The sequence below is a fragment of the Engystomops pustulosus genome, chromosome 5, assembly GCF_040894005.1.
Source record: "Engystomops pustulosus chromosome 5, aEngPut4.maternal, whole genome shotgun sequence".
NCBI lineage: Eukaryota > Metazoa > Chordata > Amphibia > Anura > Leptodactylidae > Engystomops > Engystomops pustulosus.
Genome location: NC_092415.1, coordinates 129,398,853 through 129,418,021, shown reverse-complemented (window position 1 = coordinate 129,418,021; position 19,169 = coordinate 129,398,853). Strand labels below are relative to the sequence as shown.

The 19,169-nt window shown below is 37.9% G+C and overlaps 1 protein-coding gene across 12 annotated transcripts in view; it reads left to right on the top strand.

The window, feature by feature from the left end:
• The window catches only part of CTNND2 (catenin delta 2), a 526,223-nt gene extending 509,303 nt beyond the window's left edge, over positions 1 to 16,920 (top strand). For 8 of the 12 annotated variants that reach the window (XM_072153026.1, XM_072153027.1, XM_072153025.1 and 5 more), the window contains 2 exons: positions 7,857 to 7,930; positions 10,159 to 16,919. In XM_072153026.1, coding sequence (XP_072009127.1) covers positions 7,857 to 7,930; positions 10,159 to 10,419 — 335 coding nt within the window. In that variant the 3' untranslated portion in view covers positions 10,420 to 16,919. Of the gene's footprint in view, positions 1 to 7,856; positions 7,931 to 10,158 lie in introns of all 12 variants that reach the window. The other 4 variants (XM_072153023.1, XM_072153024.1, XM_072153031.1 and 1 more) reach the window with 1 other exon arrangement.
• Positions 16,921 to 19,169: the final 2,249 nt, after the last annotated feature.

The window sequence follows — 19,169 nt, the reverse complement described above, 5'->3', positions numbered from 1 at the left end:
CAGTTTCCCGGCGCCTCTTTAGCATCCACTCACAAATCTGTCCATACTTTCATCTAGCCTATTATTAAAGTCCCCTATTATAATCAGTGGGGCATCCGGTACAGCAGCCAACTGCTCCATTAGGGAGCGAATTGGTAAACTGTACGTCAGCGGTATGTAGAGAACCACTAGGATACAGTTTCATCTATATATTTGACAATGTACCAACACAAACCTTCCTTCTGGATCTGAAAAACTAGAATCTGGATCTGAAAAACTAGAATGACATTTGCATTTGCCAATCTAATTCTTAGGACCCCCCTCTTCCAAACAAGCTCTCTAAACAAGTTATGAAATCTGCAGAACCAATATTTTGGGATCCACACTGGTGCGTTATTCAACACATATAACAGTTTCGGCATGAGGACAAGTTTAATCACATTGTTATGACCCACACTAATATCCTGGATCACATTTCCCCTAGCAGAGGCACTAAATTCACACTCCCTGTCCTATTAATACGTAAGCCTAGGTACTTAAATTATTCGACAATCGGTATATCTTCTTCCTGTACATAAGGAAGACCTGCAGGATTCAACAGCAGCATAGCCGATTTGGACCAGCTAATGTGCAGCCCAGAATACCTTCCAAATCGCGAGATAATATCCATTACCATCGGAAATGAGTTCTGCACCCCAGAGAGAAACAACAGAACATTGTCTGTGTTTAATGTTCTTTTCTTCTCCTCCCGTATACTTAAATCCTGTAACATGCAGATTCTGACTAATCATGCACGGTAATGGCTTGATGGCTAGTGCAAACATACTGGTGACAGCGGTCATCCTTGCTATGTCCCTCACTGCACCAAAAATTTATCAGACACTGCCCTACCTTGCCTTGGCTACAGGTGCTTTGTACAATGGTTGCACCCATTAAATAACACCTAAGATTAATTGCAGTTGATTTGAAGGGAATAAAGCTTGACTGGTCTCTATGCACCACTGAGCTCACAACTGAACCAAACCTAGTCATCCTTTCCCCTGTTTGGATATCACTACCACCAACGCCGCATAACAAGAAGCCGGCAGACTCCCTGTTTCAAAAGACATTTATAATGTTTTTCACCACTGTGGCAGTAAATCCTCACCCAGTTCCTTGTACACTTCACTGGGTAACCTGTTTAGCCCCGGTGCAATGTCATTTGTCATCCCAGCTACCGCTTGTTCCAACTCCTCCAGAGTTATAGCCAGTTTTTTTTCTGGTTTTAATTTAGGCATGTCAAAAGTTTCTAACTGCTCTGAGAAGTAGTCTACCCTAGTTGAATAAAGTTTCCCATAATAATCCCGAAGCACTCCCAATATCCTTTCAATATCCACATGAATCCTACCTTCTCCAGCTTTCATCCCATAAATATAAGACTGTTCCTGCTGGTTGCTCTCCCTCAGTACAAAACTGCTCCTTAAAAACATCCTTTTGTTATCTGCTAGTGGGACATAAATTGCTTTTTTGCCTCTTTCCAAACCCGTTCAGTATCTTGTGAACCATGCAATAGGTGGTTTTCCTCTGTTTCCACTACTCTAGTCTGGAGTTCCCTCCCAAGTTGTCTGGATTTATTCTTTACCCTTTTTATTTCCTCTTTGTACTTTCCCCTTAAAATCGCCTTTGCCCCATCCCAGAGATCATCCCTAGGCATACTATCTACATTGTAAGCAAAATATTTTGTCACATACTCCTTCACTTTAACCCTATCAATGAGCTGGAGCCAAAAAGAAGTCATACGCCATTTACCCCTGTATCTCAAATCCGTCTCTCCACACCTCAGTTTCAATAGCACGGATGAGTGGTCTGATATCATTCCTGGTCGATAAGATGCATCCAAAATCATAGGGGTTACATCCCCAGATCCTAAGATCATATCTATGCATGACAGGGATCAATAGATTACCGATGGACATTAACATTTAGTTCCCTCCACTGATCATGCAGCCCCAGTTCTCTATACCACCGCCCAAATGGCATCAGTTTCCCGGCGCCTCTTAAGCATCCACTCACAAATCTGTCCATACTTTCATCTAGCCTATTATTAAAGTCCCCTATTATAATCAGTGGGGCATCCGGTACAGCAGCCAACTGCTCCATTAGGGAGCGAATTGGTAAACTGTACGTCAGCGGTATGTAGAGAACCACTAGGATACAGTTTCATCTATATATTTGACAATGTACCAACACAAACCTTCCTTCTGGATCTGAAAAACTAGAATGACATTTGAATGGCACCATTCTGCTGATCAGTAAACAAACTCTCCTTGAGTAGGAAGTATGGAAGGCATGGAATTCATGACTCATCCATGACCTATGAATTATATGTGCTGTATCTCCTGTAAGGTGCATTTTCTGTAATCCTGTCACAGAAATTGAATGATCTTTAACATATATCACTATTTCGCTTTTTTTTTTCTTTAACATATATCCCTTTTCTTTTGCTTACATCCCCTAGGCCTCAAACATTCCAGGGCAAACAATTAAGTACCTACCTCATATTGAACACATCCACTCCGTCTCACACCCCCCACTCATTCAAAACAGGACTACCACACCTACACACCCCTCCTATCTTTCCAGGTCAGACCACATCCCTCCCCCCCAACCAACAAAAATTTGTAAACCTCCCCTCCTCAGAGGGTCAGGGTGAACATGTAACCTCCCAGCTATATCATAGCTGTCACTGCCATCAACTCACATATGACAGGGCCGTCGGAGAGCAACTATCAAATATGGGAAAAGAGTATCACCAAGAAAATGAAGGGATCACAAGTGTGAAACCCCCTCCGCTTCTATCAATTATACCACTCCCACCTGACCACCAGATCACTCAGATCCAACTGTGTCAGTAGTTTTCAACTATACTGTATCTCTTTTGTCTTTACCCCCAATAGCAGTACCAACAAGTAATGTAATTAGTAGACCTGAACAGCAAAAGTACAACATTTATGAAAAAAGGAAAAAAGTGGTATAGCAATTCGCTACTAAGCCACCCCTCACTGTCCAGATGTATGGTCTTTCCACCTCAGCCATCACCAGGAATCGGTTGATGCAGCCTTGGCTTGTTAGCATCTAGACCTATTACTGTGGAAAAAAATGTGTGGATCCGAAGGCTACCACCCGCAGTCTTGCAGGATACATTTTATATGATATATGATAGTTCCAATGCTTACGCCTCTTTATGTTCGTTAATTGCATCTGTTTCTACTGAAAAGTCTTAATAAAAGGCCACTTGTACTCCGTTTATAGTAATGTCATCTTGTTCCCGTGCTTGCCCTAGATCTTGTTACAGTCTTTGTAATGCAACTGTTTAATAAGCACTGGTCTGGGTTGTCTGCCAGGAACACAGTGCGCTCTCTCTAGTGCAAATAATGGGATTAAGTTGTCCCGTCCAAATACTTTCAAAAGCCATTTTTCAAAAAAGCCATCCAGTTACTGTCCTTCAACCTTCTCTGGGAAGCCCACCAACCTCACATTGTTCCGGCATAGCCTTTTTTCTAAATCGTCCACATTTGCTTGTAACACCAATACAGAATGTGACTGATCTTGTAGCTCTTGTCTCAATGGAGGAATTACACTTTCCACCTCTTGCACCCTGTTCTCCACTGAAATCGTTCTCTCTCAGCGTGGGCTCTGGAGTATCCAGCTCAACACAGTCCTCTCCTGCCTCATTGTCTTCCTCATCCTCAGACAATGGGGCAGATTTACTTACCCGTCCCTGCGCGATCCCCAAGGAGCGTTCCCTAAATCCAATGCACAGCTGCCGCGATTCACTAAGATCATGCACACAATATCCTGCATCTGTCACTTCCCCGATTAGGTCCGCTGGAGTTCACCTTCTTCTTCCCGGTGCATGATGCAAGTGCTTGATCATGATGCAAGTGCTTGATCTTGTGACTCAAATTCATAGTTAAATCCCGAGGTTTGTCTGCATCCGTCAGATTGTCCGACAGCCCTCACCCCGATTTCTGTCACATGAAAGCTGGCGCAGATGCGGCAAAATCTGAGCGTGTGCGACACAAGTTGCAAAACCCGGCGAAAATGCAGCCACGGGACCCTTAGGAAATAAGCCCCAGTGTGTCTGATAAAAGCCTATTATATTAGAGCCATCTCAACCTCCTGGGCAGGGAAAGCATCAACATCCATAGAACAGATTCTTTCAACCCCTTCCCACTCTGTGGCAGATATATCCGTTGCTGAGCACAGTGACTTAGCGTTCAGCGGCAGATATATCCGCCGCGGTGCTGATGCCGGCTCAGCTCTGGATCAGAGCCGAACAGGCATACATGGGGTGCCAGCTGTAGCTAATAGCCGACACCCCAATGTAACGGTTGTATTGTTGCTATGGCAGCCCTGTGGTCCGACCAGGACACCAGAGCTGCCTGCAGGCACTGCCTGAAAGATGGAGTCTGTATTGCAGAGTATTATCATGAACAAGCAATCAGATGTTTGCTTGTTCATGTCCCATGGTGGAAATACAAAAAAAGTTAAAAAAAAATGTTTTTCAATAAAAAAACAAAGCAATAAATCAATAAAAATGCCCGTAATCCCCATAACATATAAACAGACATAGAACACAAAAAACTGTCTAAATCATAACACAAACCCCACATATATAGTATCACAGCGTCTGTAACAATCTGTAGAATAAATAATTATGGAACCCACACGATGAACACCACTAATAAAAAACTTTTAAAAACCTGCCAAAAATTTGGAATTTTACCTATTGAATCCCTCCAAAAATGCAAAAAAAAGTGAACAAAAACCATATGTACTCCTGAATAATACTGTAATATTGCAAAGTGCATGTCCCGCAAAAAAAACAAGCCATCAACCAGCTACATTTTCAACAATGGGGGATACCAACCCCAAAATGGTAACACTGGATAAAAAGCATCTCATCCCGCAAAAAAAATGCTATCAGGAAGGCCCCAATAACGAAAAAAAATTTTTTTATAGCCTACAAAAGGGGGCAAGGGGAAAACTAAAATCCTGGCTGCTGCAGGTCCCTCCTTCCCTCCTCCGCCTCGCAGTGCCCCCATAAAACAAGTAACAGCCACATGTGGGGGTCTCTGTACTCAGGAGAAATTGCGTAACAAATTGTAAGGTGGGTTTTCTCTTTTTATCTTTTGCAAATGTGTAAATTTTAGGGCTAGATGAGCGTATAACCGACAAAATTTGACCATTCTAAATTTCAGCTGTTTCTTATAGTTAGAGGGGTGCATATTTGAAAATGGATTGATTATATTGGGGTTTTTGATGTTAAGTATGTAAAATTTTATTCAAAACAGTATTTGTCCCCAAAATAGTCAATTCTGAAAATACGTAAAACCGATATTCGACTTGTAAGCCACGTGACATCAAAATAAATTATCCAAACATTTCCAAATTTATGAAAATGTAAAGTAGACATATGGAAAATGTGGAAATGCAGCCACTTATTTAGGTGGTAAATCTATATGCCTGAAAACGCGATGATTTAAAATTTTGTAAATGGTAAATTTTTCAAAAAATGTCATCATTTTTTTCTTTTCTTTTTTTGTAAATAACCGCAAAACTTATCAGCCAAAATTTACCACTTAAATGAAGTTATAACCCTATAAAGCGAATATAAACTGTCTGCGTCCTTAAAGGTTAACATTACAAATTAGATGTGGGGCATGATTCAGCTCTTTCTTTTGGGAAAAAAATTCTTACTGCTGTTGTCCCAAACTAAATTAATACTCTTCTATAGATTCTTACATCAGTGCCATTAAAATTATGCTTACCAGTAATTGGATTTTCTGTAGACCTCCACAATGGCACAGAGTTTCCCACCCTTTTAAAAAGAAATTCTTTAACAACAAATATCACATGGTCATAAGTATTCAGACCATTTGCTCAGTATTGAGTAGAAGCACCTTAGAGCTAATACAGCCATGAGTCTTCATGGGAATGATGTAACAAGTTTTTCACATCTGAATTTGGGGATTCTCTCCAGTTCTCTAAGGTTCCATAGTGAATGTTGGTGGACAGCAATCAGTATAATTAAGCATAGCTGGACTCCAATGAAGGAGTAGAACCATCTCCATGGACAGCATGTGAGTTAAATGCATGTCACAGGGTATGAATACTTATAACCATGGGATATTGTTTAATAATTTAGCAAAAATATCTACATTTCAGTTTTTTTGCTGTCAAGATGGGATGTAAAGTGTACATTAATGAGCAGAATATATATATATATATTTTTTGATCTTGTCAATTGGCTGCAATAAAACAGAGTTAAAATTTAAAGGGGTCTAAATACTTTCTGTACCCGCTTCATGTATATATCAGTGCACCTCCTCAATTATTTAGTGTGGCAAGTCAAGTGGTCAGACCCCTCGACACATGGCTGCTACACCTCTTGAGGAGAGGAGGGTAGGAAAAAATAGGCCAATTCAGCGCTGCTCCAGGTTCACAACATTTTATTAGTAAAGTGCATGGATGGACAACGCGTTTTGGGTGCATACTCCTCCCTTCATCAGGTCCAAAAGATAAGAGTCTTAGTCCTTATAGCTGTGAGCTTGGGAATCAGTTATAGACAAGTGTTGTGAGCCGGCACGAGCGCTGTGTGTGTCCAACGCATTGTCCATCCATGCACTTTACTAATAAAATGTTGTAAACCTGGAGCAGCCCTGAATTGGCCTATTTTTTCCTACCCTCCTCTCCTCAAGACGATCCGCAGCTTTTGACAAGTTCCGGATACTAGGCCACCTGCTGCAGCTCCTAGACAGTTTACCTCTGTCAACCGATGTTAATATTTATCTGATACCATATCTGTTTGTATCACTCAAACATTTCTTTCAACAACAGACCATTGTGTTAGCTTTGTGTTATACTTTTTATATCCTACTGTTATGCTACACCTCTTGTTACGCCCCTGCATTTCTGGGTTTGTTATTGGAATTGTGCATACAGTGTAATAATACCAATCGGCTTCTTCATCTTGTGTTTAGTAGAGGGGTCCTAAATGTAACCTTAGCGTTATCTAGTATAATTTAAAGCTAATCTTCTTTCATAAAAATTCTATATACTTTGTGAGATAAAATCTATTCCAAATCGGAGGCTTTTGTACATCTAGAAAATAAATAATTAAACTGAAATGTAAACTTGAATCCTATATTGTTACTTTTTTGCAAAGAAATGATAAATACAGGCAGTCCCCGGGTTACATACAAGATAGGGACTGTAGGTTTGTTCTTAAGTTGAATTTGTATGTAAGTCGAAACTGTATATTTTATCATTGTAGTTCCCGACAATTTTTTTTTTTTTGCCCCAGTGACAATTGGAGTTTCAAATTTTTTTGCTGTAATAGGACCAAGAATTATCAATAAAGCTTCATTGCAGACAATTTTAAGATGATTATTGCAATCTGGAACTATTTTAAAGCATCCAGAGAGCTTCACCAGAGGTCACAGTGGGCAGAGGGGTCCGTCTGTAACTATGGGTTGTCTGTAAGTCGGGTGTCCTTAAGTAGGGGACCGCCTGTAATTACACTATAAAAGCTTTGTTTTAGTAGACTGTTTTTTGTTTGCATCTGCGAGATTCTGTGACTTTGTTTTTACATCTACTTCTGTGTCATAGATTTTTTTTACCTGGACATGTATAGCAAAATGGTAATGAGACTGTTGCAATTCTATTTAGTGGCGTCTGATAGGCTCTGTAACTGTCATATCTCTGTTTTTCTGTGTAATTGAATAAATCAATGGTGCATATTGTATACCTTGGATTTTTTTATAATTATTTTCTTTGATTTAAAATTGTATTTTGGATTTTATTAATGATCGTTTTATTTAAATTTCTTTTAGTACCAAGCACTGCATCCACAACTATGTATAGGAATTCATTTGGGGCACCTAGTGATGATGTTAAACACAACCAAGTAAGTGTTTTCCTTTACAGTACATGAAGTAGAAATTGAAAATGACTCAGTGAGTTATATAAAAATAAGACATTGTTTCACAATATAGTAAGGTTTTTAAACAAAACAAATCTTTTGATTATAATTTCTCTCTGCAAGAACCATTCCTGGTTTTGGCTTTCAAATACTCATGCCACATAATGTTATGTTAGTGACCATAAAAACTATCAGTTCAACCATTTTATACACACAGAACCAAATGTATCAAGAGGAAAGAAAAATCATACCATTGTTAATGAAAGTACGGTAACCCTATCAAGTGAAAAAAAAAAAATCTTTCCTAACCCATGCTGCTTCCAGTGAGACATATTCCTGGATCAACATCCTAAGTATCAGTAGAGGCCAGTTCCAAAATTAGTCACTTCACGGCTTTTTGCATGTGCTATTGTGAAAGTAGGTATGGCTACATTACAAAGATGAGCCCTGTGGGGCTAATTAAATTTTTATTTTTTTTTTAGAAATGCAATATTGCAAACAAAAAGTTTTGCTAAACAAAAAGTTATTCAAACATAGGACATCTATCTGTATGTCACATGTCAGTTAAGACTTTATGGAATGGGTGTCAGCTGCTTCATGCAGCTAAACTCACGACTGTCACTGATCACGGCTGTGAACCCCTTTAATGCTGCCATCAAACGCCATTGAAAAGGCTGGCACCCCCTGTGACATCATCAGAAGGCTCTGGCTGGTTGCTATGACAACCAGGACCCTAACTAAAGAATCCATGGCAGTCATAGCAGGAGCTATAAACGGGCCTGCAATCGGTAGTAATTTTACAATATACTGAAATACAGAATTAATGCGGTATATTGTGTAAGTGATCAGACCCCCTAAGGTACTTTCAAGAAATTGTAAATATAAAACAGTTTGCACTGCCACAAGTGGGCGTGTGCATCAGACCATTGTGTTTGACAAAGGCCATTCACAGCCCAAACGTCACTGTTTTATTTTTTTCAATAAAAATCAACTGTATCTTCTACAGTGCACAACCTTTACTTGAATGTACTTTCTAGAAATACTGTAGAATGGAAAAAGTTAAATAAATTGAAAAAAAGTAAAAGGTCAAATCACAAATCACAAACATTAACATGTTGGGCATTAACACATCCCAAAAAGCCTGGTTGACCAAAATATAAAATAAAAGGTGATTCCTGGGCGTTGAACTCCATGACAAGAAGTAGAGCCCAAATGTCTGAATTGCATTTCACAACACATCTACATTTGAATAAAAGTGATCATAAACGTCATACAGTTCCAAAACTGGTAGATAATCAAACAAAAATGTTGCGCAATTCACAATGAAGCAGGTATGTGTCCGAAAAATTAAGTGATTTACTGCCTGTACTGGGGATCACTAAAAACAATCGGGCTGCTCAATCATAAAAGCTCATTTGCAACAATACACGCTTAGGAGGCGAGTATGTTTCGGCTACAAAATTATGTGCTGAGTATATCTTCACAATGGAGGACAGTGATGTTGAAATGTATAAACTTAGATGCCTACATAACCCAGTCTACCCAACGTCCAAACAAAAACTGACTATAATATTTGTTTAGCCATGTCAGATGTTTCTATAGTGTTCACACCTAACACTTTTTCCCATCATATGATGTATTTTATCAGAGGTGCTTTTTACAAGTAAGTATTCTTGTAAGTGCTGCTTAGGTTTCTTGTATAAAGCACCTCTGATTAAATACCATTGATTCATATAATGGGGAAACGTGTTAGGTGTGAACACTGTAGAAACATCTGACATAACATTTGTTTAGCTATCGTCAGATAGGGCGTTGGGAAGAATATCAGCGTCTGAGTTTATTCAGACGCTGCCCTAAATCCTGAAGGCGCCCACGTGCCGCCATCTTTTTGAAGCCACCAGCGGTAAGTCTTATATGCAGCCTGTGAGCACTCTCCATTCAGGCGCCAATGACCACTGGTCTTTGCTTCTAAACTTGCAAATATATGATTTTGCTGGTTAACACATGCCCTCTTTCATGAGTACTAAATGGTGTACAACAATATTCTCACATTCTCAGAATAAAAAGTAATAAATGACATTGTTTGCATTGTTTTATTTATATAGATATGTTAAACTATTGTTGAAACCATGCTCATATTTCAGATATTCTATGAAATGTTAATGCAGCACATATTAAATATAAATCCACAATCTTTATTATTTCTTAAATAGATTTCCACACAGCCAATTTCACAAGAAACTGGTAGAAAAGAGTATGAGACCTACCAACCGTTTCAGAATTCAACAAGAAATTTTGATGAATCATTCTTTGAAGATCAAGTTCACCATCGACCCCCTGCAACCGAGTATAATATGCATCTGGGATTAAAGTCAACTGGCAATTATGTTGACTTTTATTCTGCTGCTCGCCCCTATAGTGAACTGAACTATGAAACAAGCCACTATCCTGCCTCTCCAGACTCATGGGTTTGAGACGCAGATTTAAAATCTGTGCATGTGCATGATTAACATAAGACATTTTTCCTTGCAGATTTAAGTTGCTAAGCCTGTTCCTTAGAAATGCCAGTAGTATCAGGTGGAAAATTGATTATGGTGATTTGAAAAGCTAATATAATGAAATAAAAAAATAGAAAATTGTAATAGCCCAGAGAGATTATGAACATGAACATTGTGAAGAAGAAGTTGTAAGGCATAATAGAAATCTAGTCTACAGTAACATAAGTATTTTGCCCTAATCTCTTACTGGTGCTTTAGAAATAACATCTGGGTATACAAAATCATATGCCAGGTATAATGAAAATTGCTGTGGTCAGTGGAAGTCACATTGGAGGTGCGTTGACATAGTACATTAAGCACAAGAGTGAAGTTTACATAATCTATGGGGAACAGTTTTTCACATTTTGTTTACTTTCCTCATTGTGATCCTAGGCTTCAAGTTGCATTAGAGTTTCTTCTGTATAGCAAGATGTTTCTTGCCTTTTGTTAATGCTTTGTTGTAAAGTATTTGATGTACATTGCTGACAAAGGAGAGTGGACTGTGTAAATTACACAAATGCCACAGTGTTCCTTCACGAGTGGTTCTATATATTGCTTAATTTCTTCGAGATTAAATCAAAATGTTGACATATTTAGTTTTCTTTTCCCCTAGTAAACTTTATTGAGATAAAAAATGAGAAAGACTAAAGTACTTTTTAGCAGTATTGTATGGTCTAGTATGTGGTTTTATTTTATTTGTGACAACTAAAAAAAATTAGTAATGTCTGCCAAATGACATCATCATTCTACACTCTTTGTCAACAAAGCGCTTTTTTTCAATGCCTAAAATTTTACATGTAGATATTTGAAATAGACTTTTTTCATTTTTACTGGTTTTCCTTATGATGATACAGTGTTATAAGAAATAAATTGCAATTGATCTGTCATCTACATTTGCCAAATGTGTATTTCCAAAACAAAGATCGACAATGCATCAAGGACATCTCTGCATGTGTGTGAATATTTGTTATTTTTTGTGATCACATTGAATCTTCCACCACATTGTTTTAACTTCTTTGGCATAATATAGACATGTTTTGTCATGTTTATAATTATGCTATGGGTTTATGCTAAAAAGCATATCACCTTTCTGTATAAAGTGCATGAATCAACCAACCAGGATGAATCTTTTAGTTTCAATTCTTGTTGTATTTTATGACCAGGTGCCTTAGAGCTGTGAGCACGTTAAATATATATATATTATTGTTGTATGATAACTCATATTGATTTTATTTTGAAAAATGCTGTACATTGAGGAAGCTTTAAAAAAATAACTAAAATGCTGTACTCTCTAAGTGGGCAGAAGAAGATAGGAATGCATCAGTTAATAAATTAGTTCAGTTTCTTACTTTGGAACTCAGTTTTAGAAATTTGCTAATTTCTAAACAGTTATATTATGTTATTATACAAATATCAATCAAACCACACAAATAGCCATACACAATACCTATTTCAAGTTTTGTGCTTGTACTAATGCAGAGAGAAAAGTTCTTGCCCAATAATCTGGTTTTATCTACTTTAAAAGAGACATTGAAAACAGAAAATTTGATAAATGATCTTTGAAGAATTTTGTATGTGCATGGGCTCTACTTGGAAAATGGTTTCCATCTCCTTTCATGGCAGTAGGAATGGAAAGGTTGCCACTGGTTAGCTTCAGGGGTGAGTAAGTCAATAAACAAAGAGATGGGGTTCATCAATGATGCAGAGCTGAAGTGTTAAGGGATCTGAGGTAAGTAGTTTACATTTAAAGCTCAAGATAATGTTCCGGATGCCACTGGGTGTAAACAGCAGGGAGACCAAACACATCTTAATCAGATCAATAAATAAAGCCATCTAAAATGTCAAAATAGTACTAAAAGAGAATAATGCTGGGTGTGGCCATAAATATGTAAAAATGAGTGCCTGGTGCCAATAAATCACTATCAATATATGCATAAACAAGTATACAATGACATAATTTGATAAATGGATAGATATGCAAATACATGAATAAGTAAGTAATTGAACAAATGCATACTTCCAAGGGTAAAGCATGTGAAGGAAAGTACACACTGGTAATTCAGTTCTGATCAAGTTTAAAAGTTTGTATAAAAGAAAATAGCTGATTCATTGATTGCTTAAAGCAGATGATCAATGTTATAGAAGTGCATTATAGCCACCATTTGATAGAAAGGACAATAATTGATGTATAGAGCAAGAAAATACATGCCAGATGCGATGGTGACTTTAATTTATTTATGTGAAGTAAAGTGCAAAATTAGGGTATTAAATTGGAAAGAGAACTCATCAGAAATTATATGAGATGTCCGCAGCCTTTAGAGGCCCTGCAGGTTCCAGAATATATAGGTGTTACTGATCTGTGTTGGGTAGTACACGTCAATAGTTATGTCAGGTGCCTTAGTAGGGTATGTTAACAAACAACTGTGAATCCAGTTCACTGTGAGCCTGGAGTGGGTCCAGTGAGAACATCTGGATACTCTCAATGTCCAGAATGACACTGCATACAGTTTAGTACATCATTAGGCGCTTCTCTTTATTGTTTTAGCAATTCAAATTTAGTTGTCATGGTCAAGATCAATCATATGACCTAAATTGTTTGTCCGAAAGTAGTACACTCTTTGTAATGCCCTTTAAAGAGAACCTGTCATGCAAATTATCCCACCCAAAATACAGACTTCATTAAAAACTATATTTAAAATGCATTGCCTTTATTTCTAAATGGTCCCTTTCCATAGCTGCAATGTTACAAAATCTGTTTGTAAACTTGTATGCAACTCACCAGATATGAGTCCATCACACTACTTGAGTCCAATGATGCCCTGAGTTACTTGATTTGCCTTGGCTCCTTGTTCCTAATTGACAGGTCTCAGTGCTGTTGTATGGACTATTGAGAGAGCTCATTGGGCACTTAAAGTCAAGTGACAAGGTCCTCTTACTTCTGCAACATCTATCTCATGTATGTATCTGATCACATGAAATCACAGCAGCCTCCATAGAGTCATGGGTAGGTGTAGAATTCCATGTAGGATAGGTAGGTGTAGAATTCCATGTAGGGTTCTGTGATTTCACGTGATCATGTTGTACAGTCTGGTGTTAGGAGGCTAAAAGACCTGTGATGATGTCACCCTTGTCACATGACACGATGAAAAGAGGCATCGAACATGGGGAGGAATAGAGGGGAGGGGCTGGTGAAGCAGAACAGAGAAAGCTGAAGCCTTCTCTGATACCATGGAATATTACATAAAGTTGATTTATGTGGATGTAAGGGAACCAATTTTTAGCTAAAAGAAGGGTGTCAGATAATAAGGCTCTATAGAAACCTGTAACTAGCTGCATATGTGAAAATGTGGTGACAGGTTACCTTTAAATAGTACTTTTGTTTGGAAATGAATGTTTAGATGAAAAAAAACAAACAAGCGCTGAGGGCTGAGCCCTCTCCATAGCCGGAAAGTTTTTGCTGCATATTGCAGCAAAGGTTTACCAGTCACACCCGCGATCGGTGCCGCTGATCGGTCGCCATGACAGCCTTGGGTCATCCGAAGACCCGGAGCTATCTTGTTTTAACCCTTTAATTACTATGTGCGATCAACACATTATAATGAATGAGGAGGAAAATCCCCATACACTGCCATACTGTAGTATGGCAGTATATGATAGGATAGATCAGATAACCTAGGGTTAAAGTACACTAGAGAGTCTAAAAAAAAAAAGTAAAAATAAAAAAAAAATGTTAAAAATTTTTTAATAAAAAAGCCTAAAAATTGATACCACCCCCCTTTCCCTAGAACTGATATAAATGAACAGTAAAAATCATAAACACATTATGTATTGCCACGTCAGAAAATGCCCGATCTATCAAAATATAATAACAGTTTTTCACTTCATTTAACCCCGTAACGGAAAATAGCACCCAAATTTAAAAATGGCACTTTTTTGGCATTTTAAAAAAATATGAAAAATTCTATAAAAAGTGAGCATTGAAAATGTCATCAAATATCGCAAAAAATGACTCCACCCACAGTTCTGTACACCAAAGTATAAAAAAGTTATTAGTGGCAGAAGATGGCAAAATATTTTTTTTTTAATTTTTATAAATCTATGAAAATATTATTAAACCTATACAAATGTGGTATCCCTGTGATCACACTGACCCAAAAAATAAAGTAGACATGTCATGTGGGGCAGTGACAATGAAATCCGTAAAATCCAAGCCCAAAAGAAAATGGCGCAAATACTTTTTTTCACCAATTTTCAGCATTTTTTCCCCTGCTTCCCAGTACACTGCATGGAATATTAAATACCACCATTTTGAAGTGAAATTTGTTAGGCAGAAAACAAGTCATCACACAGCTCTGTACATGGAAAACCAAAAAATGTTATAGATTTTTGAAGGTGGGGAGTGAAAAATAAAAATGCAGAAAACCAAAAAGGGCTGCGGCAGGTTAAAGGTGTTTGCAGTTAAGATTTTTTGTTAACACTGGCTCTTATGACAGTCCAACATTTTTAAAATTCATTTGTCACAGAGACCATAAGAAATTTGGTTGGGGTTACAATAGATAGATAGATAGATAGATAGATAGACTAGAAGAGAGACGGAAGATAGATTGATTGATTGATTGATTGATTGATTGATAGATAGATAATATATAGTAATATTAATGGTCAATGGTTAGATAGACGGATAAAAGCAAAGTTTTATGACATGGAATTCTCTAGAATACCATTACCCCTACAAACTGATTGTTGAGGTTCTGAAGAATGTCAGTAACAGAGTGGAATCCCTCCCTATGGGCAGTGTCTTTTAAAGAGGCTGCGGCCCCATTCACACAAGTGTGCATGTAAATTTGTGGACAGATATATACGCCCCCAATAGACAGCTATGGTGCCCCGGCTCTACAATGAGAACAACGTGTGCTCACTGTTCCATTCCGTGTCTGCACAAAAGATGGAGCTTGCTCTATCTCTGGCTTTAGGAGTGGCCGTGCAGCACTATTTCCTATTCAGAGGGGAGGGGTTAGCAGTGCCTTCTCCTCTGCAGCGCTACGGCCGGGCAGGCACACGCCTCTGTGAATGTAACCGAAATTCAATTGCTGCTTCCTTTTTTTTAAAACAGAAGACTTTCCATTTGTAACAGTCCTGTTTGGATTAAAGATAATAAAACCAGATGTTGTCTTGCCCTTACCTAATTTATCTCATAATATAAATTAAAATGATCAGTTACATCTGAAATTGCAGCCTTAGATACTGTGATCTCTGCTAGTGTTTAATTGGTTTCCACTGAAAACATCCACTATAATACATCCAGAAAGCATTTCTTAGCATTTTGCATTAATGCTGTTCTTGTGCTGACCTGCTTAATAACAGGAATCATTTCTATGGCATTGTGCTTTAATGTGTGTCACATTTATCAATCTTGTGAGGTCTAACACTTCTGCCGTGCTTTCATTTCTGGCACATGAGTGTTGTGCAGGAAGTACATTTTCAGATGCTGAATTTAGTGGAATAAGAGTGAATCAAAACATTTTCTTACCGATTTAAACCAAGAAGTATGTCTTCCATGAACTAACCGAGTTAATTAATATTTATTAATGATATTACCCCATTGACCCCAACATAACATTATTAAACATTCTTAAATACCATCCGCTTAAAGTTCTATAGACCATATGCAAATAATTCAGTACACTAAACATTTGTAGCAGTTGCTAGACAGTATGTAGTGTCACATTTCTAATTTTATTTAAAACTTAGGAGCTGTGATCTACTTGGATGTGCAAGCTCTGCTTTTTGTCCTAATATGTATGCATGACCTTGGTATACACTGCCATTTTGTATAAAATTTCTGTGATACATCCAGGTCATTTTTTAATAGATGTTATTCCTTTCATAATCCGTTTTAATTACAGGTCTATTAGTTCTGAAAAATAAACTAGGAGCTCACAATAAAATAGTGGACATCTGCAGAACAAGCTAAATTTTTGAATTTTATTTTGAGAATGTTTTCAGTTGCTTTTCATGTATTTTTTAAATATGGCACCTTTATGAATGAGTTGAACTAAAATGCTGTGGAATGGTGTCAACAAACAAGGAAGATAAGTTCTTTTTTGTATAGTGTTTTAACTCAAATTTTATTCCTGCACCCCTTCTTGCGTACAATTTGAATCCTATGTATATGTAAAGTGTGATGTTTTGATTGTACTAGACACATTGTGTAGCCCTTTGTTCCAAACACTTCTGTAACAAAGTGTTTCCGTTTTAGATAATAAAGGGTAATTTATAATAGCAATAAATCATTGCTCCTCTACATGAAGTTAGTGTCAAAATGGTATGGCGTATAATGTATAACGTACGTAAACCATTACAAATTTTGTTTGATGAATTCACTAATTAAAGTACTGCATTAAATGTTTATGGAAATAATAAAATGAAGTCATTGATTCATATGTATTAGTGATGTAGGATTCAAGATCCATTTTTGTTTCCAAATCTAGCGAGACCAGACAGATCTGTAATCTTGCAAGGTTGTTAACTGATGTACAGTAAAACCTATAGAAAAGAAAATGACAGTGTAGTTTTACACATAACATTCAGCAGCATTTTCTTTTACAGAATTTGTTATTTGGTGAAAATTAGTTTTTACCAAACTGTATTAGGGGTTTACAGCAAAAATATTGCTGCATTTTATTGGTATACTGCGGGTTAGCAACGTTTTTATGAAAACACAGAAAGATAATATTTTTTCAACAATACCATAATCTGTATGTAGGAGCTGTTTGATGGCATAGTGCCGATTCCAGTCATCAGGTTTTTGCCTGACAGCCTTAATCCCATAGAAAGAAAAGTACGCAGTTGCAAACAGCAAAAAGTTAACAGCAGCCAGTAATTGTGGTCTGACTGCTCAACTCTCACAATAATTAAACCTATGCCCTGCCACTATGTGGGTGCTTTCCCGATCCAGTTAAAGGGAACCTGTCATCAGCTTTTTAACTTGTTTCGTGGGAAAACCCCTTTAAACCTAATTACATGTTCCCAAAGAAATCTTCATACTGTGCCCCATGCTTTTTTGTATAAAATCTGCAGGAATTAGGGTGGAGAGAACAAGGGAGTTGAGAGCGTGGCATTAGCCATGTGTGTCTTGCTGAAAAACATAAGTAAAGTTTTCTTCCCATACAAAGTGATATTATCACTCTCCAGAAAGACAGTCAGGCCCCTCTTTAACATGTTCAAATTATCAGCTATTACAATATCATGTGGCAGTGCGTTCCATAGTCTCACTGCTCGCACAGTAAAGAATCCCTGTCTATGACAATGTTAAAACCTGGTCCAGGCCACAGGCCTACATATAAAAGATCTTTGGTTAGATCTCTGTACTGTCCATTCATAAATGTATACACAATAATGAAGTCTCCCCTTAGGTGTCTTTTTTCTAATCTGAGTAACCCCAATTTTTGCAATCTGTTACGGCATTACAGTTCTCCCATTCCCCTAATAGACTTGGTTGCTCTCCTCTGCACCTGTTTCAGTTCAGCTATTTATGTTTTATAGACTGGTGCCCAAAAGTGTACACAATATTCCATGTGTGGTCTGACCAGTGAATCTATTACGCTTACAAAATTTTATTTGCTTTAGCAACAAATTCCTTGCATTGTTCACTAAAATTAAGTTTACTATCCACCAATACGTCCAAGTATTTTTGTCCTTCAGTTTTCCCAAGAAAAATCTAATTGTAAGTTGAATTTCTTTGAGCCAAGTGCATAACTTTATGTTTATATACATTAAACCTCATAAGGCATTTGCCATCCCAGGACTCCAGTTTCCACAAATATACCATTATAATATCTTCATATTTACAGAGCTTAGTATCACCTGTAATATTTAAACTGTACTGTGTGAACTCTCTATTGCTGTACTGTATCAAATGCCTTGGAAAACTCCAGATACACAACAGCATTGCGCAGGTCCAGACTAGAACTTACCTCATTTATACACTCGTGTATAAGCCGAGTTTTCAGCACAAAAAAAGTGCTGAAAAACCTCACCTCGGCTTATACATGAGTCATTTAAAAACAAAACTTATATACTCACCCTCCGGCGGCCCCAATGCTCAGTGCGGCTCCCCGATGTCGGCCCGGCTCCTCTTCTGTCTTCCCCGCGGCTTCTCTTCTTTCTTCATTCTTCTTTAACAGCCGGCATAGACACGGCCATGTTAACTTCCGGCTGGCGCATACTGTGACGTCACGAGCGGCCTCATCGTAGTATGTGCGGGCTGTATACTACATGGGGGCAGGCTGGCTGGCTGCATACTACATGGGGGCAGGCTGGCAGGCTGCATACTACATGGGGGCAGGCTGGCTGGCTGCATACTACATGGGGGCAGGCTGGCTGTATACTACACGGGGCTGGCTGGCTATATCCTGGGGGGGTGCTGTGACCAATTCCTTTTCGGTGGTAAAATTAGGGATCTCGGCTTATAGTCGGGACGGCTTATACATGAGTATATACAATATATTGTCCCTTTTCTCACCTCCATCCACCATGACCCCCAGAGAACCCACACAGTTTTTTCGTATTTATATATTTGTAAAATAATTTAGGATTATTTTCACTTTTCTTGGTAATATTTCTTTCAGCCTCTTTTTTTTGCTGTTTTGCTACTTTTTTTTACAGAAAGTATTTATTAACAGAAT